The sequence below is a fragment of the Acipenser ruthenus genome, chromosome 5 (assembly GCF_902713425.1).
Source record: "Acipenser ruthenus chromosome 5, fAciRut3.2 maternal haplotype, whole genome shotgun sequence".
Classification (NCBI taxonomy): Eukaryota; Metazoa; Chordata; class Actinopteri; order Acipenseriformes; family Acipenseridae; genus Acipenser; species Acipenser ruthenus.
Genome location: NC_081193.1, coordinates 67,248,775 through 67,275,730, shown reverse-complemented (window position 1 = coordinate 67,275,730; position 26,956 = coordinate 67,248,775). Strand labels below are relative to the sequence as shown.

Sequence of the window (26,956 nt, the reverse complement as noted above, 5' to 3'; positions counted from 1 at the left end):
CTTGAACATTTTACAACTGGTTCATATGCAACATACAATCATTGTTAAGTAAACAGTACAATAGACACACGAGGCCTACCACATGAAACACTAGGCTTATGGTAATATAGTGTACGAAATATACTGTGCAGAACCATAATAGGAATATAATATCACATCTCAAATGTATGCAATATGGTTTTGCGCAAAACATTACATTTTAACATGCATGATCACACGTACCGGTATATACACTGAACGAAGTAAGTACAAATCTGTGCAAAACATTTGTGATTTTATGCATAGCAATTTGTATAATAATAGACTAATGTGTAGTCTATTATTATTGTATTGACATAGCAAATAAAAATGCAACATACAACAAACCAGATTTTCCAAAATAGCCATGTGCAATATATCATTGTTTTAACAGCAGGTGGATGGTAAGAAGTCACCTCACTGAAGGAGTTTAGTTGCTCATTTCTGATATATGTACCATTTTGTAAAGCTAGCGCGACATAAATGTGTGTTTATTTATTTATTTATTTGACCTTTTTCTCAGCTAGGTAATGATTTGATCTTTTACGTTTTTCCTTAACAAGATACAACAGAATTTAAGAAAAGGGTGTGGTCTTCATCGTCCGACCTCCCAATCTCTTGAATATTAAAGAGACGCATGCGTTGCCCCCACCCCCCTTCTACTTGCTGTATAGATGAAGCAGTTGTGTCACTCGCAGACGGAGCTGTGCTTAGAGCGTGTGTTTTATTGTTGTGTTGCAGCTGAGTGGAAAAAAAGACAATACGAATATTAATAATAAAAGCTGCAGAAGAATAAAGCAATAAAAGAAGACGGGCTGTTTTGCATTTGAAATCGGCGCTCTATTGAAAAACTGTTGTTCTCCACTCTTGCATGTTCAAATCGGAGGAGTATATTAGAGCCCCGAGTCGGCCAGTTTTTAGTTTCTGACCGAACAGCAACAGCAGCAGAAGGCGGCATGATTTTAAGACGGAGTTCAGTGCTCGCTGCTTTTTCTTTAAATGTCTTTTTACTGTGCTTGCGGACCAAGGTACGTGCGGAGGAGCTTCGTGAAAACCGGTGTATATGGGAATGCACTGTAGTAATTTACCAGCTGTTTTGCATAAAGTGAACAGTTCAGATTTTGCAACAAGCTAAGATTTCGCAGCATACTGACAGTGATTGTAAGCAAGCGTTTTCATCTGAAGAAACTGCTCGCTATCTCAGGATCTGTAAACGCAACATTTAGTCATATTTGGATATTTAAATAACGTTTGTTTGCTATCTACGCAGATATAAGATGAACATTTTAGAGTGCAATCGATTAACGATAAGGAATAATGGCATTACATGTTTTGTACATTATGAAATTAAGTAATTGTTCCTTCTATCTTAATCCTTAGTGGCGCTTGTGCACTTTCATGCTTTGTGATGCCCTTGTATTACCTAAATGTTGTTTATTTTAAGATGCATTTAAGTGGTTTATAATTTTAACCATTTTGTTTTTAAAACAGGTGTCTTTAGCATCGGGACATTTCGAGTTACAAATCTTGTCGATGCAGAATGTAAATGGTGAATTACAGAACGGGCTCTGCTGCGATGGCTCTCGGAATGTTGGGGATAGAAAATGTATGAGGGATGAATGTGATACTTATTTCAAAGTCTGCTTGAAGGAATACCAGTCCAGAGTTTCTGCAGCAGGGCCTTGCAGCTTTGGATCAGGATCTACTCCTGTCATCGGGGGAAATACATTTTCTTTGAAGCACATCAAGAATAAAGAAAAAGCCAGGATTGTATTGCCTTTCAGCTTTGCTTGGCCGGTGAGTGGATGGTACTCCCTAATTTATTTGCGATAAAGACATTCTTTATTCAGGACACAGATAAAATACCACCATCTGTTTTTTTTTTTTTTTAAATCTCTCTTTTTATTTGTTTTTACCGCTTAACATTTTTTACTGCAAGTTTATGAAGTTAATGTACCATTCGGCAGAATAGGAGGGCCCACGTGGGGAGCCAAACTGCCTGGCCTGAGCATGGTTTACATATTGACCAATCAACGGGTTGCAAAGTAAATCGTTCTGAGAAACAACAGTTTATTTCTCCATGCAGCTGTCAAACATTTATGGATTTGATAACGGTTTGTGTGCCAATGTAAGCTAGGGAAGGGAGGGGGGAGGAGAGTGTCACGGCTTTGACAAGAAGTACACATGTTTTGACTGAGGCGGCTACAACATTCCTTAATTATAATTATACATTTCATTTCAAAACCTATTGCAGTGTATTAATCCTGTTCCAATGAACAAAAACAAAATGAACGAGTAATTTTGCAGTTACAGGGCAAGGTTCAAATGTTCAGTTTTTTTTATTGTTTTTTGAAACTAGTCATAAACATATACGATATACGAATTAAAGATTAACCTCTACAAATGGGACACTGTCGTTTTGAATGTGTGTGTGTGTGTGTTTTTTTGGCACTGTGGAGGTCAGTTTCCCGCTTAATCAATTAGGAATTTCATAGCAATGTGAGGTGGTCAGACCATGTGAATTAGTTTACTGCACCACTGAGGTGAAGGTCTAGTGTGCACTGTTATGGCACCTCGAAGTTACTTGGTAGAGTGCCTTAATTTAGAAAAATGCTTTTCACGTCTTTTTTTTTTTTTTTTTTTTTTTTTTTTTTTACCGGTACCAATTTACCATGCAATAGTTATTTTCAGGCTATAGCAGCTGTTTGTACAGTGTTTTAACTGGAGAATCGGTATTTTATTAAAGTAAAAATATATCGTAAACTTGTTGGGTATGTTGAAATTCGTCGGGGTAAAACACGTATTTTGTTTTTCAAAAAACAGTGCTTTTGATTAACTTGCTTTTTTATTTTTTAAAACGAAAAATGTCAGATAAGCATCAGAGGTTTAATTTTAAATCTGTAGATCTTTTGGCTTTACTGCTGAGACACTAGCTTAAATTTGTGAAGGGTATGGGAATCAAGGATGTTTGCATAACCTTACTGGGGATAATAATATAGTTCCTCAAACAATGGTTCAAGGTGTTGAATAATCCTATTGTGACAGGCTGAACAACACGCGTGTTATCTACTTGTAAAGTGTGAAATACAGCAGAAGGAAGTGACCCCTTTTACATGTTTAAACTTTCAGTGCGATGATGGAAGCACCTCGTATATATAATATAATATATAATCTCTCTTTTGTAAAATAAGATAAGCAAATTATTCTGCAGACATTTTATTTTCAGTTGGTTTAAATTTGAGCTTGGGGAGGATTAGATGTTGAAAGGGGCATTCCTGGCAATTGGATCATATTGTTAAGAAAAAGGCCAGTTTCCCCGGCAACTGTTTTTTTTTTTTTTTTTTAATTGCTGTTTTTTTCTGACCTGCTCCAATATTTCTGTACTGAGAGCTGTAATTAGACATTGTCTGTTGCATGCTTCCTTTTCCAGCAATTCCAGCAATTGTAATACACAAAGCAAGGTCAGTTATTTGGTTTTGTTGAATGGTTTGAAATTAAATGTTATTTGGGGAGGTAGGGAAGTATAGTCATGTTTCAGCTAAGTAACTGAAGAATTTACAAATGCATTGTTTATTGTACCTTTCTGTTGTGCATGGTTTTACATACCCTTGTGAGTGAAGGGTGTGGAGATGGTGGGCTGTAAATTCATTTAAATGATTGGAGGTTTGAATAAGTTGCTAGGAAACAGGGTAACAGACTCCTAGAAAAGAAACTGCTTGTACCAAGAATACTGCACCTGCAGTGGCTGGATCCGTTTCAATAAAGTCAAGTATCTTTTAATTTAGAAGCCATACTTCTCATACAGCATTATAAAGCTCTCCAAAATGCATTCTCTTAGAAAATGTATGCTGCCAATAAATTGCTATATATATATATATATATATATATATATATAGGATATTGCAACATTTGTTACTTTGGAAATTAAAAGAAAGAAAAAAAACAGGCACATAGGTTTATCAACTGCTTTTCAATAATATTAATATTTTATTTTAAAGAGGTTTACACGCATTCAGTTGGTCAGGCTACAGACTCCGAGCCGGTCAAAGCTGGCAGCTCTGATTTCCTGACTTGCATGTCGCCTGGTTTCATTTTGTTTATTTATTTTGAAAACTGAGAAGCATTCCATGCATTGGTTAAATTATTCTGCCGTCTAAATATCTGTTCATATAGTTCTGCAGAAAGGAAAAAAAGAAAAGTTGAAGCCCATGCTGGCATCGTGTCTAATAGTTATTTAGCTGTGAAGGCTTTTTATATCATTATTAAAAAAAGCACCCAAAAATCCTGAAAAAAAGGCAGATTTCACGAGATGTGATGTAGGGGCCTGTGTTGAAATGCTTACATCTTAGTTTGAGAAATTAAAGGATATTTTGTTTATAGAGTAATTGAGAAAATTAGTGAGATGCTATATTGTGGCTTTGGGTGGGTGGATCTTAATTTTCCTGGGAAAGTCAATAAATGTTTTTATTCTCCTTTGTTCTAAAGTTGAATATGGTCTAATCTGCTAAACATAGATCCCAGAATATATCTCAAACCACCAAACCTAAAATTCAACCATGTGTAGACCTGACAGCAACACTTTCATACAGCCTACTTTTTTGTATGACCAGTAACAGTTCTCTAGTGGTGCTGTTTTATGAGTCTGGTACCAGTTTGTCATTGGGGGGAAATGCAATATCACTGTTCTTTGATAATGTGGTGTAGGCCAGGCTGATATCTGTTCTATGTAGGACAGAGGTGATGCATGTGGCTTGTTAATATTGGTCATAAATGTTCAGAATCCTTTACCAGCTCAGCCCTGACTTACGTACTTAAGGTAAGTAAGTAGAGAGCCCTCTTGTTTAGGCTTGCTCTTTGTGAACCTGACTGTTGTGCTTGGCTGGCTACTAGGTATTCCTTCAATTAACCTTGCCTCCCCTGCATTTAGTGAGTTTATCAATGGATTCTTTAAGCAAGTAGGTGTAGTGCTAGAATTCTTGTAGTGATTTAATAAAAAGCAAAGTTTTACTTGTAAATACAGCAAGTCATCTTAATGTAAAATCCTTGCGAAGCTACAGAGGATGATTGGGGGGGAGGGGGGAAATCAAATAAAAAAAAATCCTGTTGCTGTGTAGATATTTGGTTTTTAGTTTTGCGTTCGGTTGGTTTATTCTCCATACATTCAGAGTTTAAAAAACATTACGGTCTGGCCACCCAGACAGGAGCAGTCACAGCTAATATTAACCAAGAACAATAGCATGCCCAAACTGCAGTGAGGATTACAGAACATAATGGGCCCCATCCAGAAATAATGCTAATACAGGACAAGCAACAGGAAGCAGCAGTAGACTCAGCAGAACTCGGCTCCCAGACAAACTATGGCCTTGCTTCACATAATGGCAACTTCAGCATATTACATATTCACAGAATACTCATTATTCCCAAAGGCTTGCCAGGTCAGACATCAGCCCAGTTTAATGAATGTTACACACTCCTAGTTTGTATAGTGGTATTTTTGTGTCCTTCATCATTTAGCAACAGCAAGACAGCTGTAACATTAGGGGGAAAAAAACGGAGGCTTTTGTGACTGGCTTGGCTGAAAAATCTTTGAGGAAAAGGTTTTTGGCAGCTGTGCCAGTAATGATACGTTTGTTTTACATCCCATCTCTAATGTGGCAATAAAGTGTTAACTGCTTTACTAAAAGCAAAAATCTGATTCTCCTGACTTTGTTTCAAGAATTAATTGCAGTTGTTGCTGTAAATATTTACCTAATTAAAAAGTGTGGAAACATACAAAATAACCTATTGCTTCTTTATGACATTAGTTTTAGGTCCATGTGAATATATGAAAAACAAAAACCTATTCAGATGAACTGGCAAAACTCTGAACTCTCAAACAATATCCGTTGACTTTTTTAATCTTTCAGATGTTGAGAATAATAAACGTTTGGATATGTTTAAAAACAAATGAAAAACTATTTCAGTGCAGCCATTATAGTATATCTTCTAGGTTTGTCATTTAAAGACCTTTTTTATTTTTTTTAGAGCTCATTAATAAAAGTGTTACAAACGTACTAAACTAATTTTAAATAGGTACATTTTACCCTAAAAAAAAAAAAAAAAAAACCTGTTTTCAGAACTTGTCTTGAACTGTAACTATTGCTGCCAATATAGATTGATGCATACACCATCAAAGCCTACATTTTGGTTAAGTGTCTCTCCTTATCTGGTCATGTCTGACATTTGATTTACTTTGGTTCTGTAACTTTATGGAAACACCTGAGCTGTATTGACATCTCTTAAAAATTGAATACTTTTAAAGATGAAAATAGGGTTAGCACGGAGCATGGGAAAAATAAACCTGGATGCCTTAGATATTCACAACTGACAGTGAATCATGGACTGGGATTAATTGGGGGGTGGGGGAGGGACGACCTGCACTTGTAATGTTTTCAACTACCGCCTCGGCATTTAATCTCTTCATTTACAATGTTGGCTTCTGCTATCTGAGACGTGTGTGATGTCTTCTTAAACTTGCTCTGAATAATGACGTGGTTAACATCTAAGAATATTATAAAGATCTTGTCTCGTTTATATCGAAACCTGATATTCTCAACTTAGGTGCAATTAAATAGCTGTATTATTAACATATTGGTTGATAGGTTACAGGTTAATAGCCCTCTGACAGAAGGCACTAGGTACTTGTCCAGGCTTGCCCAAATTTGCTTGTGTTTTGAAGTATTTTCCCACAGTTATCAGCAAATGAAATTATAGGCATCATTCCAACACAATATCTATAACATAATAGATGTTGTGCCATGATTGCATGCTGCATGGCATGAGAAAGCAAGCTTGCACTGATTTATGGGTACAGTGTTATGCATACACCTGGCAGCTGTTTACCTTTCTATAAAGCTCTTATTTGTTTCTGGAAGTTGGCTCTAAGAAGTACTAGGTGCAGCATTGATGAAAAGGTTAATTAGCAGAACGGCATTACAAGTACAGTTAAATGCGCCGAATGGTAAACATGCGTGAGTCCTAATTTGTAACATATATTATAAGTAACTTACAAAATGCTGAGGCCATGCAGCTTGGATTAGTAATAAGCAGTGAAATAAAATAAACAATGTTCATAAATAGAATTCCATGGCAAATGGATCCTACACAGCAAAAAGGCTTGCCAGGCATGAGATCTGTTTATGTAGATGGAAAGAGATACAAATAAATAGCAGGATAATTTCCAAGAACAATAGTAGGAGTTTTATTAAAACAGGATTCTTCTATATCATTATTGGTAATTCCATTGTTCCCATTGGGGGACTAGTATGCTTGCAAATGTGACAAGTATGTGTGCAGTGGGGCCTTGGTGGTTGGATTGAAATCCCCCTTTCCCTTGCTGAGGTTTGTAACTTTTGACTGTTACCTGATACTTGTGAGAGCAGTGATGGCCTTAAGATAGACAAAGCATTTCAATGAGGTGATGAAATAAAGAAAACCTCCTGAGATTTCATTGCTGAGGTGTGCTTCAACTATCTTCAAGAAGTCCTCGATATATCCCTTCCAATTAAAGCCACAGACGATGCATATTTCGTTTACTGAAAGATTCACTGTTTTGGGATTGAATTTTCCCTCATCAGCAAACAAGCATAGTCTGTCTAGTTCAAAAAACCATCACACACATAATTTGAAGATTCAGGTTATTTATCTCTTGATATCTGTATGAATAACGCCCAACCCACTGTTTATGTTTTGTGGTTCAGAACTGTACTTCTCGGGTATTTAATCTGGAAGTATCAGTGACTTCTTAGAGTTGCATAGTTGAGATGTCTGTTTAGTCAGACCAGATAAGGGGACTTGAGATGAAGAGGATCACATGTGTCTAAACCGTAATCTGTTCTCTGATAATGCATGTAGATTTAGAGGATGGATTATCATATAATGATCAATCTTTGCAGAAGATTTACAGCCCCTGTTAATACATTAGTGTAGAAGAGAAATCTTTTAATTTGACACATTTGTTTTATTTTCTTCCACAGAGGTCCTACACTTTGATGGTCGAAGCCCTGGATTTCAACAATGACACTAACAACGGTAATGTGTTGATTTAGTTTTTATATTTCAGTGAAAGTTCAAGAATTCTATTTAAAAAAAAAAAAAAAAAAAAATGTAATCAAGAATCTTTCACTTTCTCCATAGAGAGTAGAAAGCCTGTTCTTTCTTAGATCAGTTACATTTTTCTCAGTCCCAACAGAAATGTTGCACACTCTCGGATTGTCCATTATTTGCCTGGGAGCAACTCTGGTTAAGTCAAGGCTGGAAGTTTATTTTTTCATTCTTCCCCCAACTGTAGCTTATTCCCTGTGTTAAAGAGTTTGCGTTGACAGGTGGGACTCGGGGAGGAAGGAAAGAGAGAGAGTGTGTTTTTTTTGGGGCGGGCGGGGGGGGGGGGGGGGGGGGGGGGGTAGTGGTTGGGTTGTGGAGGCATGCCTTACTTGGTTATGAAAATGTTTTTATATGCTTGATGGCTAATGGCAGGTGCTAGCTACGGTCATAATCGTACATGGCCTCTACCAGAAGTTACAAGCACAGCTGTATATTATGACCTGTGTACACATAATATTTGCAGTGGACCCCAAAAGACACAAACAAATCTGTGAAATTATAAAATCTATGAAATATGACACCTTGCTGAAAGAGGGGATTAGTGGCATCCCATTTTCATTGTGTGGCTTATTTATGTTGTCATTTTTAAAATTACATTATTAACTGAGTAGCAAATCATTTTAAATATGTATGTGTTTTTGTATCATGCATCTCTTGCAGATCCATACAGTGTTGTGTGAAAGCTGAGCATACTCTAGCTTCAAAGATTTTACTTTGAAACAGCCATGACAAAACAAACAATTATAAAATATTACGTAAAAATTCAAAATAAAACAAATGTGTTTTATACTGGCCTTATTTATGTAGCTAAAGTAGGAAACTTAATGTTAAAAACAATGTTTATGGAAAAAGCCCAGACAATTTGTAAATTAACAGTAAACCCCAGAACAGAAAAAAAGTTTTCATAATTAAAATACTGGTATCTGCTGAGCAGGGACACTTTTTTCTTGAATTCATTTGAAGCACTAAGTCCTACTGATAATGCGCCTCTACAGTTGAGATCCAAGAAATTTAAGAGATGACCATTTCTCAGGGTTGATTATAAAGTAACAGTTTGCTCTCAGATTCGTCCTATTTCTAGAGGTGCTGGGATATTTTGGATGGCTTTTTATGTATCTTCACCCTACAGTCAAGTGCTGCTGGCAGCAGGTCATAAGGTAGCGTCAGTTCGTTGCAGTCACACCGTCCAGACACAGAGTGAAATACCACAGATGTGTATAGTATTCCAGACTAATGTGAAATATTATTTCAGACTATAATTTTAACATTCTGCTTTTAAGAAACCAGAAAACAGTAGCTATTAATAGATTTATTTAAAAAAGAAAAAACGTGTGCTTGACTGAGTGAGATGTACAAATTATAATCGCTCAGTGAAAACCCTTAAGAGCTAGGGAATCCGCTTTGAAGAACTAAAGCCTTTTAGTGATTTGCTCAAATCCCACTGTTTGCTTAGAGGAACCATTAAGGGTTGTAATTCAGGATCTAAATTGATGTTAGTTCACACAGTGTTTCTTGGCCAAATTTAAAATTAGATCATTTATATCAATTTCATGTCAAATGTCTACATCTAGGAGGACATTTTAGTATTAACACCTCAACCTCAGAAGCAGCAAGCACTTGACATTTCAGGTATATCCTGTAAAGCTTGTCTGGATCAGAATATAGCAATGAGTGGCAGTCTGCACAGCAGCCTGGTGTTGCTACTCTGTAATTTATGGTAACTGTGGTTCTGTCTTGAATTTAGGAAATGAAAGGCATGGCCTTTTGAAGATAGTAATATTAGACTAGGAAATAGCATTCACTGATTAAACATTTGTGATTGAAGAGAACTAAAGCTTATTAAATCTGTTTGTTTTTCATCCACTTGTAATTGCATTTATTTGTTAAACTGGTTCTTAACCTAGCTAGAAGAGAAGTGTGTGTTTTTTTTCAAATGGAAATTTAGGTAACCGTTACCTCACAGAGAGGGCAGTACATTCCTTTTCAGAACAATCCTAAATAAAAGCAGTTTTAGCTGCATCATTTTTTTTATTGCTCCTGTAGTCCTTAAATTATTTTTTTCTGTTTCTTGTTTACGGAACAGATGCTGGAGTAGATATAATTGAGAAGGATGTCCACTCGGGTATGATCAACCCGAATCGTCAGTGGCAAACTCTAAAACACAACGGCCCTGTAGGCCAGTTTGAGTACCAAATTAGAGTAACTTGTGATGAGCACTATTATGGCTTTGGGTGCAACAAGTTTTGTCGGCCAAGGGATGCATTCTTTGGACACTATACCTGTGATCACAATGGCAACAAAACCTGCCTGGAGGGCTGGTCAGGACCGGATTGCAATACAGGTACAGTAATAATGCATAATCATACTAATGATGAATATTGACTGCAAAACTCCAGCTCCAGTTTCGTGCAGAACATTTTTTGAATTAATTTGCAACAGCAGTATAAAAATATTGCTAATCTACCTTCTTCCCTTTTGACACTAGGTCCTTAGCCCAGCATATTTTATGCATGTTGCCTATTTATAGTTGGGAGTTCTATTGTTAGAAGATGAATTGGTGGATTTGCAGTCATAAGGCACCACCTACCCCAGTCTGTTTCCAGCAGAACTATAGCAGAGCTCAGAAGTCTTGGATTTGGTAGGATTACTGCCCTGGTTAGAGATTAAAACATTCCCACGAGTTAGGAGATGTGGGCAACTGACAACATGCTGACTTATGGTGTTTCTCTCTAATTTCTAGCTATCTGCCGTCAGGGCTGCAGCAACGAACATGGCATCTGCAAGCTTCCCGGAGAGTGCAGGTAAACAGCTTAGTAACATTTTAACATATATTAACAAATTTATCAAAGGATTAACCCCAGACAACAATTTGTATTTAACCCTTTCAAAGTTGAGTGACATTTGTTCCTGCTGGTTAATTTGCACACTATTACATTATAATGGGGCAAATGATCATGGTGAATATTCTGTGGCTGTAACATCACATCCCTCTCTCCCTCCCCACCTTTCATATTCAATAAATGGGCAGAAGTCAAACATTTTTCAAAATGGGATTAGTAAGATCTCTCGGTCCCTTTGCTGTTGTGAGCCAGGCTGTGAGTGCTGAGAGGTTAATAGCTGGGATGGAATCTTGTCAGCAGACACTGATGAATGCAAAGTTTTTCTGCCATGCTTTGAAGTTGTTTCCATTCTGGCCAAGAAACAATGGAAAACAGAACTCCTAGATGTACCCAAAGCAATTTAACAATTAGCATGGTGGAACCCGGTATTAATACTCAAACAATAGTTTGCTGCTGTCCTCTATAGATTGTCGGCTACATAAAAAGGGACGTTAAATTGCAGACTAATGAAAAGGATTTGATTTAATATCAAGTTTTAATGAATTTGCAGCAGAGTAAGTGTTTGTGCAATTGAACATATTTACATGTGAACACTATTGCGTGACTTTTTGGTTGTTCATTTATTTGTTTGTTTTCTAAAGTGCAGAAACACTTCTAATTTCAAACTGTGATTGAAAAAAATCCTCTTATTATGATGAGTAATTGCAAACTGGTTATAAAACTATTCAGCCTGGATGCACTTGAATGAATTGTCTCCTGAAGTAATTGGTCCAGCCGAGTGAATTGGTGAGCCCAACAACAATGATTTGTGTGGCTGACATCAGAATAAACATGCCCTCCAGAGGTAGCTACATCCTAATCAGAAAAACAGGCTTTGTTACTAGCTTTTAGGCACACCTCCTACTTGCTGTCCAGACATGCACTGGTGCTCATATTTACTTAAGGTGCAACTTTCCCACGCGTCATTTGCATGGTTCTACAGTGGTTGAGTGTTGTCTGCAATAGCTTTGTCCGACTTAAGTTTTTTTTTTTTTTTTTTGTTTTTTTTTTTCAGAAAAATGAATTGCATACAGCATTCATTAGCTTTTAATAGACAACTTAAATGTATATATGTTATCTGTGTATATAAATAGAGAAAGCAATGCAATATTCATATGGTTTTATATGAATAAAATGTTTTGTTTATCTTAATCTGTAAGGAAATTTAAGTCCCACATGACCCAGCATTTCTGCCATATCCTTTTTTGGCTTTAGTTCAAAAAAATTCTTTGCGTACTTAAAGCTGGGTTATGCGACAAGACCAGAGATGCTTATGATTCATCACCTCAGTGCACTAGTCAAATTTCTTATGAGAACTTTATTGTGAATGTTTAAAAAAACAAAAAAACAACTAGACTGGCTTTCCTGAGATTACTGCTTTGGATCACTATGTTATTCAAGGTTGTTTTTTTAATGAACTAGTGCATAAACTTCTCTGGCATGTTTTGCTGGGCAGAGGGGCTGATCTCTCTTTTTTTTGTTGTACAAGCTCTAAAGATGTCTAAAATTGGTTGGTTCTTGAGTTTTGCAAGGAGCGGTGATAGATCTTTTTACAAAGGATGTTGATGTTTCCAAAAAAAAGTTAATCTTACAGTTTTCTTCCTGCTTTCCAAAATGGTCATGTTGGCTGTTTCTGTGGTCGGAAACAGTGTTACAGTGTTAACATTATTCTGCCACATGTAAATGTAAAAAAAGGACTGGTAGAAATGAAGAACATGGGGGGGGGGTATCTTTTAAAGGCAGCTACCAAAATAAAAATGACTACAAACTTAACCTTCACACAATGGCACAAAAGCTGTTTGTTCTTCTCAGTTACACAAAGTTTCTTGGCCTAATCTATTTGTTTTTGCATAATGTGGCATATGGGCTTCTGATTCAGAATATTCTAATTTAGAAATACAGTTGCAGCTTGGTGAGTAATTTTTTTTCTGTTAGTTGCCTGGCTATTGTCCTGTAGTGGACTTTCCAATTTAAAGTCCAATCTGACCAAGTCCTGACAGTGATTTATTGTGGACGCCCTCCCTTTCGGTCTCAGTTGTTAGTGTTAGAATACTCTAGTATTGTGCTTTAATTACACCATGCTGGGTGTCCAAGAACAGTCAGTATTTTGTGCAAAATTGGCTTGAGATCCTGGCAGAGCATTTCTTTTTTTTTATTATTATTATTATTTTTTTTTATATAGAAAACAGCAAACTATCAGGGTTCACATTAAAAAGGCAGACATTTTAGGATGTTACAGGAACCAAAAATACTCAAGTTTTAATTTCATTTCAGGTGCCTGTATGGTTGGCAAGGGCAGTATTGCGATAAGTGCATTCCGCATCCTGGATGTGTCCATGGCACTTGCATTGAACCATGGCAATGTCTCTGTGAAACCAACTGGGGCGGTCAGCTTTGTGACAGAGGTACTAATCCTAAATTCTTGCTGTAGAATTAAAGGTAGAGGAAGCTAATCGTATAATAGTTCCATGATTTAGTTTGAAATGCTTTTATTTATTTTTTAATCAGCTGTGTATCAATCATCATGATTTTTTTTTTTCTCAGACCTTAACTATTGTGGAACTCATCAACCTTGTTTGAATGGCGGAACCTGTAGTAATACAGGACCTGACAAATATCAGTGTTCCTGTCCAGAAGGCTATTCTGGAATCATCTGCGAAAAGGGTATGACCTTTTAAAAGTGGGATTGGACTGAATTTTTCCGATCATAGATAGATACCAGAATATATGTAGATATAAAAACAGGATTCTAGGAAGATGTAGTTTACATAAGTTAATGTAAGCATATATTGCAGAACGAATGAAACATTATTTAAGAGAATACATTAACTTTCCTGCTGAGTATGAGCATGTGGACAACTGATGCTTTCCTTTTCAGTGTAAATTTCAATTTTTGTTTTTGCTGACTGCATACATTTTGTATTTGTTTTGTTCGGCTTGTTTACAGTTCGGCTTAGTGAAAATACTTTAGTCCATTTGATTAAAAAAAAGAAGGATTCCCTTCAGTGTTGACAGCTTTATTACCTTAGTGTTTACTGAGATAGTGTTTCCCTTTCCCTAGAGTGTAATGCTCTGGAGACTTCCCCACTTTCTCAAGGATTTAACATTGACACATCTGGAATTCCCTGAATTTTTTTTTTTTTTTAAATAAACCATTAGAGCCTGTTTTGTAAATCCCTTATTGATTTCTGTAGGAATCCATACCAGACTATCGTGTTGAAATGTGTTTAGGATGAAACCCCAAGACCCCAGCACAGTCTGGAGTAAGTCATGGTGCATTGGTCAGGTCAACTTAGCATGAAAGATGGTTTCCTGCCTGTGTGAAATCACGGACAGCTAATGAGAATACGATAGGATTTGCACCTGATTCTTCCCTGGTTACATTATATGAAGCTTAGGTGGTCCAAAATGGGGAAGGGAAGGAACTGTTACTGAGATCATTTTAGCAATCTGGTAAAGAAAATAAGGGAGGTGAACTGTTGCACTTTTGTAAAGCTTATTTGTTTTTACATTTCCAGCGGAGCATGCTTGTCTCTCAGATCCCTGCTCTAACGGAGGAAGTTGTGTAGAAACAAGTTTTGGATACGAGTGTCAATGTGCCCCTGGCTGGTCTGGGCCATCCTGCATGACCAGTAAGTGTTTTTATTTGGCAACACATTATTCAAAAATAGATTTAATTAAATCATTTTACACATAACCTTATTATGATTTTAAACGCTACCTCTTTTTTTTTTTTAAAACGCAGATATTGACGACTGTGCCTATAATCCCTGTAATCATGGAGGAACCTGCCAAGATATGCTTAACGGATTTAAATGTGTTTGCCCACCACAGTGGACTGGAAAAACATGTTTGATAGGTATGCTATCTATTTTGCGGTTTTTTTTCTTTCTTCTGTTTACACTAAATGTCTAGCTGCTAGCTATGTATCTTCTATTTGTTTTCTTTTTAATAAATCATAGCATAACTGTTAACAAATGTTGAGCAATATTGGAAATGTGCTGTAACATTACACAGTACCAGCCAGCAAAAGTAGAACAACAAACACGGCCAGGAATGTAATAAGCCTTTTTCTACTCCTGGTTCCTGTGGGAAAGACCCTGCACCTTCACAGTCAGAGCAAGGAGCGTACAGCTTGGTTTCAAAACTCCAGATGATCTTAAGGAATGAGCTGTCTGCATTCTTGCTGTATCCCTTTTAACCGAGTGCAGTTAAGGGCATCCAGAGTCACAGCGCTCATTGGAGATGTTTGAACAACTCTCTACAATTTAATCCCATAATTCTTATTTTTCCTAATGTGAGCTTTATTTTACTAGTTAAACTCATAATTAACTGAATTAATTTTACTAATTTGGTTTAAAGATATGTTTTCCCACCATGATCAACTTTTGGATAGTGTCTCTCTAATTACTTTTGACAACCAGTCAAATCTGGATACTCTTACAAATTAAATAAGGAATGAGCGACGAAACATTTTTTACAGAAGTGTTTAATCACATATGTTTAAAGATCTACCTTTTTTTTTTTTTCCTTAAAAAAACATGAAGATGCCAATGAATGTGATGGCAAACCTTGCGTGAATGCCAACTCCTGCCGGAACCTAATTGGTGGATACTTTTGTGAATGTATGCCAGGATGGAATGGCCAAAACTGTGATACCAGTGAGTGCCCTATATATTAATATGCATAACCATGTTGGCCGAACTGAATGGCATGCAAGTTTAATGTTTCTACAGTGCTCAATGCCTGTCCAGTAAGTTAATCTGCAACTAAAGTATCGAGCTGAGGAACTGATGTTTATAGAAAGGGAGTAGTCAGTCTGGAATGAAAATATATCATTTTATCAAACTCATTAGTCCACAGCAAGCTAGATTCTGATAACTTGGTTAAAACAATCATGTGAAGTTTCACTAACTGCACTGGGAGAATTGCTAATGTTTCCCACCCATTATAATAAGCTTATCTAAAGGAAAGCATGCAGGAAATCTGACAAAAGCTTTATCTAGGCAGAGCTAGGGAGGCTTTTGAATTCTTTCGATTTAATTGAAAAGTGTATTGCCTTTTTACGATCAGATATGTGAATTGTTTCTTGTTACAGATATTAATGATTGTCATGGGCAGTGCCAGAATGGTGGAACCTGCATGGTAGGTTTTTTGGCTGTGGCCTTTTTGTTTTCTCTTCTGTCCTTTTGATTTGCAGCTGTTTAAAAATAGCAACTGTTAACACATGGCTGTGTCACTTTTTTACTTTCAAACACTAATAACTTACATAATTAAGTTGTTATGCTATTTAGCAGTGGTGGAAAAATCTTGCACTGTAGTAGATTCTAATTAATATAAACATTCCTTCCCCATTTGATTGCCAGGAGAATCTTAATTTATTTTGGACCCTTTTATTTTGAGCTTTTATAATGCTGCTTTTTTTTTTTTCTTTCAGGATTTGGTTCATGGCTATCGTTGTGTCTGTCCACCCGGCTATGCAGGAGAGCTGTGTGAGAAAGATGTCAATGAATGTGCAAGCAACCCTTGTCTGAATGGAGGTCGCTGCCAGGATGAAGTCAATGGATTCCAATGTCTGTGTCTTGCTGGTTTCTCTGGAAACCTCTGTCAGGTGAGTGTTGGTGAAATTCATACTGTAGATATCGGGACCTCTTACCAGGGAATTTTTCTTTTTAACTGTACACTAAATACCAGGTACTCAGGCAGCCGTAGTTCAACCTCTTTGCTGCCAAGGGTAGTTGCCACCTCCCTGGCCACAGGAATTCTACAGTTTTTGCAATACATTCCTTTAATCACGATTACTATATCCGCCTTCATACATTATCATCTCGGTTTTGTTCCAGATTGTGCATGTTTTTTTTTCCCATAAGGCAGTGTTTAAAGCTATATATTGTTGAATTTGTCTTTAACATGCTTCAATAGGTTTCTAATTTACAAAAAGCACGTCTGTAACCACAATATACAACGAACAAACCAAAAGTGAAAAAAAAAAAAGTAAACACACACACAAACAAGCGTAGGTCACAAAAAGAAACGCTAAAATACAATAAATATCCTAACTACCTCCAAATTACAAATAAATGACATAGGTAAGGAAGATTTCTATTAGATTATAAATGGTCACTAATAAAAAAAAAAGGTTTCCAACTGCAGTAACCAGAAGCATGTTTCTGTAACTGCAGGTAATGCAACAAACAAATATATGTTGATAGTTTAAAAAAGTCATGATAAAAAAAAATAGGTTGGGATAAATGAGAAAAGGAAAAAAAAACCTGAGGTAAAACACAATAAATCCCCTCACAACAAGAAGAGCTTCCCAAAATTATTTCTCAAATAGCTTTGTGTTATCTAAATTTGTGTCTATGTGTTCAGCCAAATGTAAGGTGTAATAAACTTGGTAATCAAAAGTAAATAAATAAATAAAAAGAACAAGTTCAATTTGTGGTTTATCCAGATACTGTTTGTAAAGGAAAGAAAAAAAGAAAAAAACTCGCAAAATTGTAAAATACAGTGAATATATAAATATCAACTGCAGAAAAAAAATTGATGTAACGTATAGATAAATATACAGAAGACCTTTTTAAAAGTTAGGCAACAAACAGCAGTCTTAACCACTCCTCATTGTCTCACCACAGAAACTACAACAGAGCGCTCTAGTCACACCTCCCAAACCTTTTTTTTTTCACGCTTTTTAATCATGCATTTTGAACCAATAAAATGTCCCAGTGTCCATCACATGGTTCATTTGTAGACAATTTAGCAACATTTTAGGATGTGCCAGGTATGTCCTAAGGGCACTGAAGTGGTTAAAACCAGTTTAGCTCTTTTGTGATAGAGGTTCTTATGGAAAACGAATTTCCATTCAACATGCCGCAGGCAGTGCTGGTTGCAAAACAACTACACTCAGAAATGCAGCTATGTTTGTTTACTTCTGACTGCCAGTTTCTATGGAGAAAGTACATTTGTAATTGTGCCAGTTAGTTTTCATTGTAATGGTAAAACCTTTTAATTGTTGTTTTCAGTTGGATATAGATTATTGTGAACCAAACCCTTGTCAGAATGGAGCACAATGTTACAACCTTGCAACAGACTATTTCTGTAGCTGCCCTGAAGACTATGAAGGAAAAAACTGTTCACACTTAAAAGACCATTGCCGCACTACACCATGTGAAGGTATTTATTTTTATTTTTTTTTCTGGTTCTAACAAATTATCTAAAACATTTCCTATTTAAAAAGCTAAAAAAAATCCTATTCTGTTACTTGAAAGTGTTCATAGAGCCTCTAGAGAAATACCTACTCTGGTGGGGATTTTGCCAAATCCTAGAAATCTGGCTATATGTTAGCAATTCTGTGTGTTTTTTATTACTTGGTGGGCTTCCCTTTCTGCGTTATGTGAACAACAGACTGGAGGTCAGACCAACCACGGAGGCGGATAGTGGTTGTGTTGCTTTAAACTTGGTGTAGATTTATGGTTAATGTCTTAAGTTTCCTTCCTAAGCTAATAGGGACATTTTATTTATATATATATATATATATATATATATACACACAGTGCCTTGCAAAAGTATTCAGACCCCTGACCAATTCTCTCATATTACTGAATTACAAATGGTACATTGAAATTTCGTTCTGTTTGATATTTTATTTTAAAACACTGAAACTCAAAATCAATTATTGTAAGGTGACATTGGTTTTATGTTGGGAAATATTTAAGAAAAATAAAAAACTGAAATATCTTGCTTGCATAAGTATTCAACCCCTGTGCTGTGGAAGCTCCCAGTTTACACCGATGAAAGAAATTGCCCTAACGAGGACACAATTACCTTACCATTGGCCTCCACCTGTGAACCATTAAAGTTGCTGTCACATTTTTTGGATAAAAACCCCACTGTTGAAGGATCATTGGTCAGGCTGTGAATCTGAAGGAAAATGAAGACCAAAGAGCATTCTACAGAAGTTAGAGATAAAGTAATACAAATGCATAGATTAGGGAAAGGGTACAAAATAATATCCAAGTGTTTGGATATCCCAGTGAGCACAGTTGGATCAATAATCAGGAAGTGGATGCTGCATCACACCACCCAGGCACTGCCAAGAAAAGGCCGTCCCTCAAAACTCAGCGCTCAAACAAGAAGGAGACTTGTGAGAGAAGCCACGGAGAGGCCAACAATCACTTTGAAGGAGCTACAGAGTTCAGTGGCTGGGAGTGGAGTAATGGTACACCAGTCAACCATATCAAGAGCTCTGCATAACACTGGCCTGTATGGGAGGGTGGCAAGAAAGAAGCCGTTACTCAAAAAGCACCATCTGAAAGCACGTCTGGAGTTTGCCAGAAAGCATGAGAGTGACCCAGCTGCGAGGTGGGAAAAGGTTTTGTGGTCAGATGAGACCAAGATAGAGCTTTTTGGCCAAAACTCAAAGCGCTATGTGTGGCGCAAACCTAACACTGCCCATGCCTCGAGACACACCATCCCTACAGTGAAGTATGGTGGTGGCAGCATCATGCTGTGGGGATGCTTCTCATCAGCAGGGACTGGGCATCTTGTTAAAATTGAAGGAAGAATGGATGGAGCAAAATACAGGGAAATACTGCAAGAGAACCTGCTTCAGTCCGCAAAAAAACTGAAGCTTGGGAGGAAATTCACCTTTCAGCAGGACAATGATCCCAAGCACAAGGCCAAAGCAACATTGGAGTGGCTCAAGAACAAAAAGGTGAATGTCCTACAGTGGCCCAGTCAAAGTCCTGATCTCAATCCCATTGAGAATCTGTGGCGCTATTTGAAAATTGCGGTCCACAAGCGTCGCCCAACCAACCTGAACAACCTGGAGCAAATCTGCCAAGAATGGGCCAAAATCACTCCGACACTGTGTGCAAAGCTGGTACATACTTACCCCAAAAGACTTAAAGCTGTTATTGCAGCGAAAGGTGGCTCTACCAAATATTAATGTGTGGGGTTTGAATACTTATGCAAGCAAGATATTTCAGTTTTTTATTTTTCTTAAATATTTCCCAACATAAAACCAATGTCACCTTACAATAATTGATTTTGGAGTTTCAGTGTTTTAAAATAAAATATCACAGAACGAAATTTCAATGTACCATTTGTAATTCAGTAATGCGAGAGAATTGGTCAGGGGTCTGAATACTTTTGCAAGGCCCTGTATGTATGTGTGTATATGTATATATGTATATAATATATATATATATAGGTCGGCCAAGGAAATATATATGTTTAACGCACTTTTTTTGTTTTTGCAGTAATTGACAGCTGCACTGTTGCAGTCGCCTCTAACAACACACCTGAAGGGGTCCGTTACATCTCCTCAAATGTATGTGGGCCACATGGAAGATGCAAAAGTCAGTCAGGAAGCAAATTTACCTGTGACTGCAAGGAAGGCTTTACTGGAACCTACTGCCATGAGAGTAAGATTCATGTAATTTATTTTTATTGGGAGAATACAACCTGATGTTGAGGTTGCTAGTGGCCTTCTTCGTTAAGCTTGCAACGTCAAGTTTGCTGCAGGTTTTTAAATGTGTCCTTAAAAGATGCAGATTGGTGTTTCCTTGGACATGAGGAGGTTTTGTCTAATCTTCAGACTGTCCCTGAAAAACACCACCCATTTACATGGGTAATCTGGGCATTGTAGTTTTTGCAGATAAAGCAAGGAGAATGTTTCAGCATTGAGATTAATAACTTCCCAACTAGTCGCTGTGGAAGTTGTTTAATGGGCTTCCACTGCGCCAAGAAGTCTGCCTTTCCACTTGTGGATGGGGAACTATTTAGTGTTCATGAGGTAAAAGTACTGTAATTGGAAATGCATAAATACAATTTAAGGCATTATCAGTTTTTGATAATTGTACAAACAGACAGTCTGTTGAACCTCTGCATCGTCTGTATTGTTTTAACTTTGCATCTAAATCATGTTTCTAAATCATTTGTAGACATCAACGATTGTGAAAGTAATCCCTGCAAAAATGGTGGCACATGCATTGACAAAGTGAACATTTACCAGTGCATCTGTGGTGATGGCTGGGAAGGAGTTCACTGCGAGACCAGTAAGTTGTTTGTTTTGCTTCCTTTTAATACATATATTGGTTCAGATTTGTGCCCATATTCCAATGAATTTGAAAGTCACTCTTAATGGCATTATGCAGTTAACTTGTTAACACTGCAATGCTGTGTGATTGTTTTTCTAAAGATTGTGTGCATGTGGTGCAAAACTCGTTTTAAAATATTTAGCCAAGCACTTTTTAATTTCAGACATCAATGACTGCAGCGTGAAACCGTGCCACAATGGAGGCACATGTCGAGACTTGGTTAACGATTTTTTCTGTGAATGCAAGAATGAATGGAAGGGGAAAACATGCCACTCCCGTAAGTGCTGATTTTAGATTTTGTATTTCTTCCTATATTGTGTTTCCACTGAATATGTTCTGATGATGCTAACAGCAGTTACTTTATTTCAGGTGAAAGCCAGTGTGACGAAGCTACATGTAACAGTGGTGGAACTTGCTATGATGAGGGAGACACCTTTAAGTGTATGTGTCCACCGGGGTTGGAAGGTGCTACCTGCAACATAGGTATGCTATAGTTCATTCTGAAATACTTGGTAGTGTTTCTGTTGTAAGTCTGTATGATGTTTTGAACTTTAAAAATGAAAAACTTCCATTGCAGCAAAAAACAGCAGCTGCCTGCCAAACCCCTGTGAGAATGGTGGCACCTGTGTAGTGAGCGGAGATTCCTACACTTGTGTATGCAAAGAAGGCTGGGAAGGGGCTACTTGCACACAGAGTAAGTACATTTTTCAAACTTGAACCGGCCCCCCATTCCACTTTTGCCCCCCCCCCCCCCCCCTTCATCCTGTTGCCCTCTGAGTTATGAAATTGGAACCAGATGTTGAACTGGTTTTCCAGAAGACTAAACCATCACCTGAGCCCATATCTTTCAAGCATTGTGTGATACAGTCTGGACCTGGGTATGAGAAAGTTGCAAATTAGATAAGTGAAGACAGATGTTATCTTGCTTTCTGTACATTCTTGGCCTAACAGCGATGTGTCTGATTCCACTCATATCCTCCTGTTACTTGCTTTACAAGGATTTCTTCCTGTGTACATATGTTTTAAAAATGTATTTTGCAATGTTTATAATGATAACCTGGAAGCAATTTAAGCGGGTAATGCAATATATTTTGCAAGCGGTATAGAATAAGTAACTCCATCTTTGGCATCATAAAAATGCCCACGGTTCACATCATTACATTCACCCCAAACATTGTTGTAACCTGGTTTTATGATGCGTGTTCTGTGTTTTAAATTATAACTTTCTGTTCTACAGATACCAACGACTGCAACCCACATCCCTGGTAAGTAATTTCAACATATATATTTTTACACAGTAATTTGTTAAATTTGTATCGCTTTGAGGCGTATAAGCATAGCAATTACTTACTGTAATATGGTAATCAGACATATCACAGCATTTGTAGAGTGGCTTATTATAGTGACTTTAGAAAATATAGTAGAACATAGACTGAACCTTTGAAACTCACATTATTTTCCTATTTCCAGCTACAACAGTGGAACTTGCGTGGATGGAGACAACTGGTACCGATGTGAATGTGCCCCAGGCTTTGCTGGCCCAGACTGCCGGATAAGTAAGTATTAATGTAGTATAGCTTGATCCTTAATACTCCTTAATTGAGCTGTGTCAATTTAAGAATTGCAAGATCAAAGATGCAGTTTTGTTAGTCAGGAAAGTTTTTATAAGAAGTTCAACTGTTTTCATAATGCTCTTCAGCCTGACGATCCACCTATAAACATGTAACATGGAATGCAATATCGTCATTATCTGTTCACCAGAACTAGTTTGTAATCCACCCTGAGAGCCTGAGGTGGTTTGTGCTCATTCCCATTAAATTGGTGTTCCACAAGCAGTTGCATACATAAAATGTAGTATTGATCCAGAAGTATTTGAAAGAAAGTTAAACATACAACAACTTTCACACGTGAATAAATAACCTGTTGAATGTTAACAAATCTGTAGTCTGAATAAATAATGTTCAACTGCACCACAAAATGTAAGTGAAGTAAAGTTTTTTGCCCTTGATGATCTGTCATTTTAAACATTAAACATGGTCAGCATTATTAATCTGATAGTGACTGGAGAGATAGTGTAGGTCTGTATCTGATTACACTGGGGAAGGATACAGGTTTTAATTATTATTTTTTTTGTCCAGATATCAACGAATGCCAGTCTTCTCCATGTGCGTTTGGATCTACTTGTGTGGATGAAATTAATAGTTACCGCTGCATCTGCCCCACTGGTCGAAGTGGCCCAAGATGTCAAGAAGGTACTGCATTGTGGATACACTCTCGACTCCTTGTAATATTCCATGTCCTGTGCCTCAGGGGTGTGTACTAAAAGTGTAGACCCCTTGATGTGTTTGAGATCTGATAATGGGGTACTTCTTCCTGTGCCATCAGTTAGTTATCCATTAAACAGTTGCATGCTGTTGGAATATCTTACCCAGAGCTATTGGGGAAGCTGATATACCCATTTTGTAAGAATTCAGGTTTAAAATACAATGCAGTAAAACATTCTTGCTTTTTCTTGAGTTAGGATGCTATCTCTGTATTTTTGTCTTTTTTCAAGACGTGGTTTCCAATTCTTCTCAAATAAAGGAAGCTTAAAAAAGTAGTACTGAGTTAAGGGCATTTTGAACTTGACCATGTTTTTAATTAAACTTTTGTTGTTAGTTACTGGAAGGCCTTGTATTGCCGAAGGTCGTGTCACATCAGACGGCTCCAGATGGGAGGAAGACTGCAATACATGCCAGTGTCTAAATGGGAAAGTCACATGTACAAAGGTACATAAAGCTTATATTTATTCTTAATGTATTTCTAAAATGATATCCAGTTTTATAATGTACATTTCTTTTAAATACAGATCTTTTAAAATGTTGCTTTGCCTTTCAGGTGTGGTGTGGTCCTAAATCTTGTCGAGTGCACAGTAAGGGTCGCAGCGAGTGCCCTGCTGGACAAACCTGCATTGCGATAAAGGATGACCACTGCTTTGTGCCTCCTTGTGCTGGACTGGGTGACTGCTGGCCTTCCAGTCAGCCACCAGTTAAAACCAAATGCCACGCCATGTCCAATTTCCTGGACGACAGCTGTGCAAATATCACTTTCACCTTTAATAAGGAGATGATGCCACCGGTAAGTAACTCTTAAAGGCATAGCCTTGTTTTTATTTAATCTTTGTTTTACCTGCCTAAATTCAAATAATATTTAAGTTCAAATTTGAAAAGGTTTAGAAGTTGAGTGCAATTTGTTTTTTAAGTGAAGCTGTTAGCTTGATACAGTAGTACACACATTTATTGTAATCTGCTAAGAAGCCTATTAAAATGTTGACAGTTAAATATTTTAAAACTCTTGCAGAATTCTGATCTTGTATGTTTCATTCTAGGGGCTTACCACAGAACATATCTGCAATGAGCTGAGGCACCTTTATGTTGTGAAGAACCTTTCCATGGAATATTCTGTCTACATGGACTGTGAACCCTCTCCTGCTGCTAATAATGAAATCCATGTGGCAATAGTACGTATAATATTTAATTTTTCTCTTCATTTCACCACCTGAATTCAAATATATTTATCCTGGTTTGTATTTATTGTACAGTGGCGTGACTGGGAACCTTCAATAGTGTATTTAATATATATGTATATATTTTTTTTCAGTCCACAGATGTCCAGAGACAGGACAGGAATCCCATTAAAGACATCACTGATCAAATTATTGACCACATCAGTAAACATGACCTAAACAACACTATTATTGGAGGTATTGCTGAAGTTCGTGTACAGAGGCGAGACTTGGAGAACAAAACTGGTAAGAAGCTATTAGTAGTAGTCGTCGTAGTAGTAGTCGTAGTTGTCACTTTACATTTGTGTGCGTATTTTAAAACCCCAATGGGGGGTTTCCAAACACTTTATTAATTACTTATAACCATAGAATTTTATATTTTTAAAGTTGATTTTAGCTGAAGAATATTCTATTTGATTTTGATTAAACAATTACACAGATTATATACAACATAATTCAGGAGGAAATTCTCAAAAAATGTATCCGTAGCTTGTATGCAAGTGAAAATATTGCTCCTTTTTATAAAAGAACTAGTAGGTAGTTAGTAGATTTTGAAATGTGAGGTGAAATATCAATAGGGAATAAAGTTTCTTAAAAGCTTACATTTATTTTAAGCTCCTATCTGAGTTACATCAGAGTTTGACAAAATGTTAAGTCAAATGTTAAATATTGCTTTTTTTTTTTTTTTAAACAGATTATTTGGTGCCATTGCTGAGTTCTGTTTTTATTGTCATTTGGATCCTTGCCTTGGTCACAGCCTTCTTGTGGTGCATGCGTAGACGAAGAAAGCAGAGCAGTCACACGCACGCAGCAACCGAGGACAACACAACAAACAACGTACGCGAACAACTCAACCAAATCAAAAACCCCATCGAGAAACATGCAGCGAGCAGTGTCCCCATTAAAGATTATGAAAACAAAAACTCAATAATTGCCAAAATTAGGACACATAATTCAGAAGTAGAAGAAGACATAGATAAACACCAGAAGACAAGATATACCAAACAGCCAGCATACACACTGGTTGACAGAGAAGACAAAACTCCACACACCAGTCCCACAAAAAATCCAAACTGCACAAATAAACAAGATAACAGAGACTTGGAAACGGCACAGAGCTTAAATCGGATGGAATATATCGTATAGCAGACAGCATAGCCATTCACTATCAGTGAGGGCTGAGTTTGTAGTTCTTAAACTGTTGTGTAATAGTTGTCGTAAAGTTATTTACATAGAATCCCTGTGTTAATTTAAGTTTTGACAAGCTGGCTTACACTGGCAATGATAGTTGCTGTGGTTGGCTGGAATACCAAGTGCTGCAGTTCACATCTATGCAAAACTAGTTTAAAGTGCCCTCTTGTAAATCCTGTTGCAGCTGTCTATGATAAGTTTTAAAAGTATTTATGAGCCGAATAGACATTCCCTTAATGTAAATTTTGCAAAGTGTTTGCAAATAGTCTTTGTTTTTTTTAGTTGAACGTCAGTATTTATATATGGGCTTTTTTTTTATTATTATTATTGTGGATGTACAACTAGTTCTGTATTTGAAAGTGCCTTTGCAGCTCCAAACCACAGCAGCCATCAAGAAAGTTTATTTATTTTTATTATATTTGTTTTGTTTTTGTTGGGAGGGTAAAAAAAAAATGTCAGCAGTTGCTGCCAAAATGAAGAATTTAAAGTATCAAACTAGAACATTGTATAGATATGTAAATATTTCTTTTTTTTATTAATCACTGTGTATATTTGATTTTATTAACTTAATAATCAAGAGCCTTAAAATACCATTCCTTTTTATTTATATGTATTGTTTAGATTTGAAGGTCTTGATAGCTTTGTAAGCTTATAGCGTCTTTATTTTTGATTGAAAATTGTTTCATGTTGCCTAAATGCCAAAATTTGAAGTGTTCTAAAAAGAAAATAGTTTATTTAAGAAATAGAATGGGCATTTATGCCTGACCTGTTTTTGTACAATGTCAGATGTTTGGAACAATTTCTATAGTATCATTTTTGACAGGACACTTTGTGTAAGTACTTAAGGCATGTGAAAAAAAAATCATACAAGTATAATTTTGCTGCTTTGGGTTTAAGAAAACTAAGCGACAGACATGTCTGCCAAAAAAGAAAAAAAAACTAAGGGAACAAAATATTGTGTAGCTAAATGGTTAATGGTTTCATGTAAAATGAGTGCAGAGTTTAGAAATAAGCACAGCAATTTTTGTTTTTAAATGTTGCCACCCACTAGCTGTATAATAAACCAGTTGCAGATCAAACTA

At 36.8% G+C, this 26,956-nt stretch overlaps 1 protein-coding gene across 1 annotated transcript; it reads left to right on the top strand.

Moving 5' to 3' along the window:
• Positions 1 to 667: 667 nt before the first annotated feature.
• LOC117403035 (protein jagged-1b-like) lies at positions 668 to 26,956 on the top strand. The gene is made up of 26 exons (XM_034004875.3): positions 668 to 1,046; positions 1,510 to 1,815; positions 8,034 to 8,088; positions 10,244 to 10,501; positions 10,901 to 10,961; positions 13,314 to 13,444; positions 13,584 to 13,703; positions 14,558 to 14,671; positions 14,785 to 14,898; positions 15,587 to 15,700; positions 16,138 to 16,184; positions 16,477 to 16,650; positions 18,062 to 18,212; positions 20,300 to 20,464; positions 20,984 to 21,097; positions 21,303 to 21,416; positions 21,509 to 21,622; positions 21,717 to 21,833; positions 22,377 to 22,404; positions 22,610 to 22,695; positions 23,278 to 23,391; positions 23,798 to 23,907; positions 24,017 to 24,256; positions 24,507 to 24,638; positions 24,779 to 24,929; positions 25,378 to 26,956. Exons 1-26 carry the CDS (start codon positions 975 to 977, stop codon positions 25,827 to 25,829), a joined length of 3,654 nt encoding a protein of 1,217 aa, XP_033860766.1. The 5' UTR covers positions 668 to 974; the 3' UTR covers positions 25,830 to 26,956.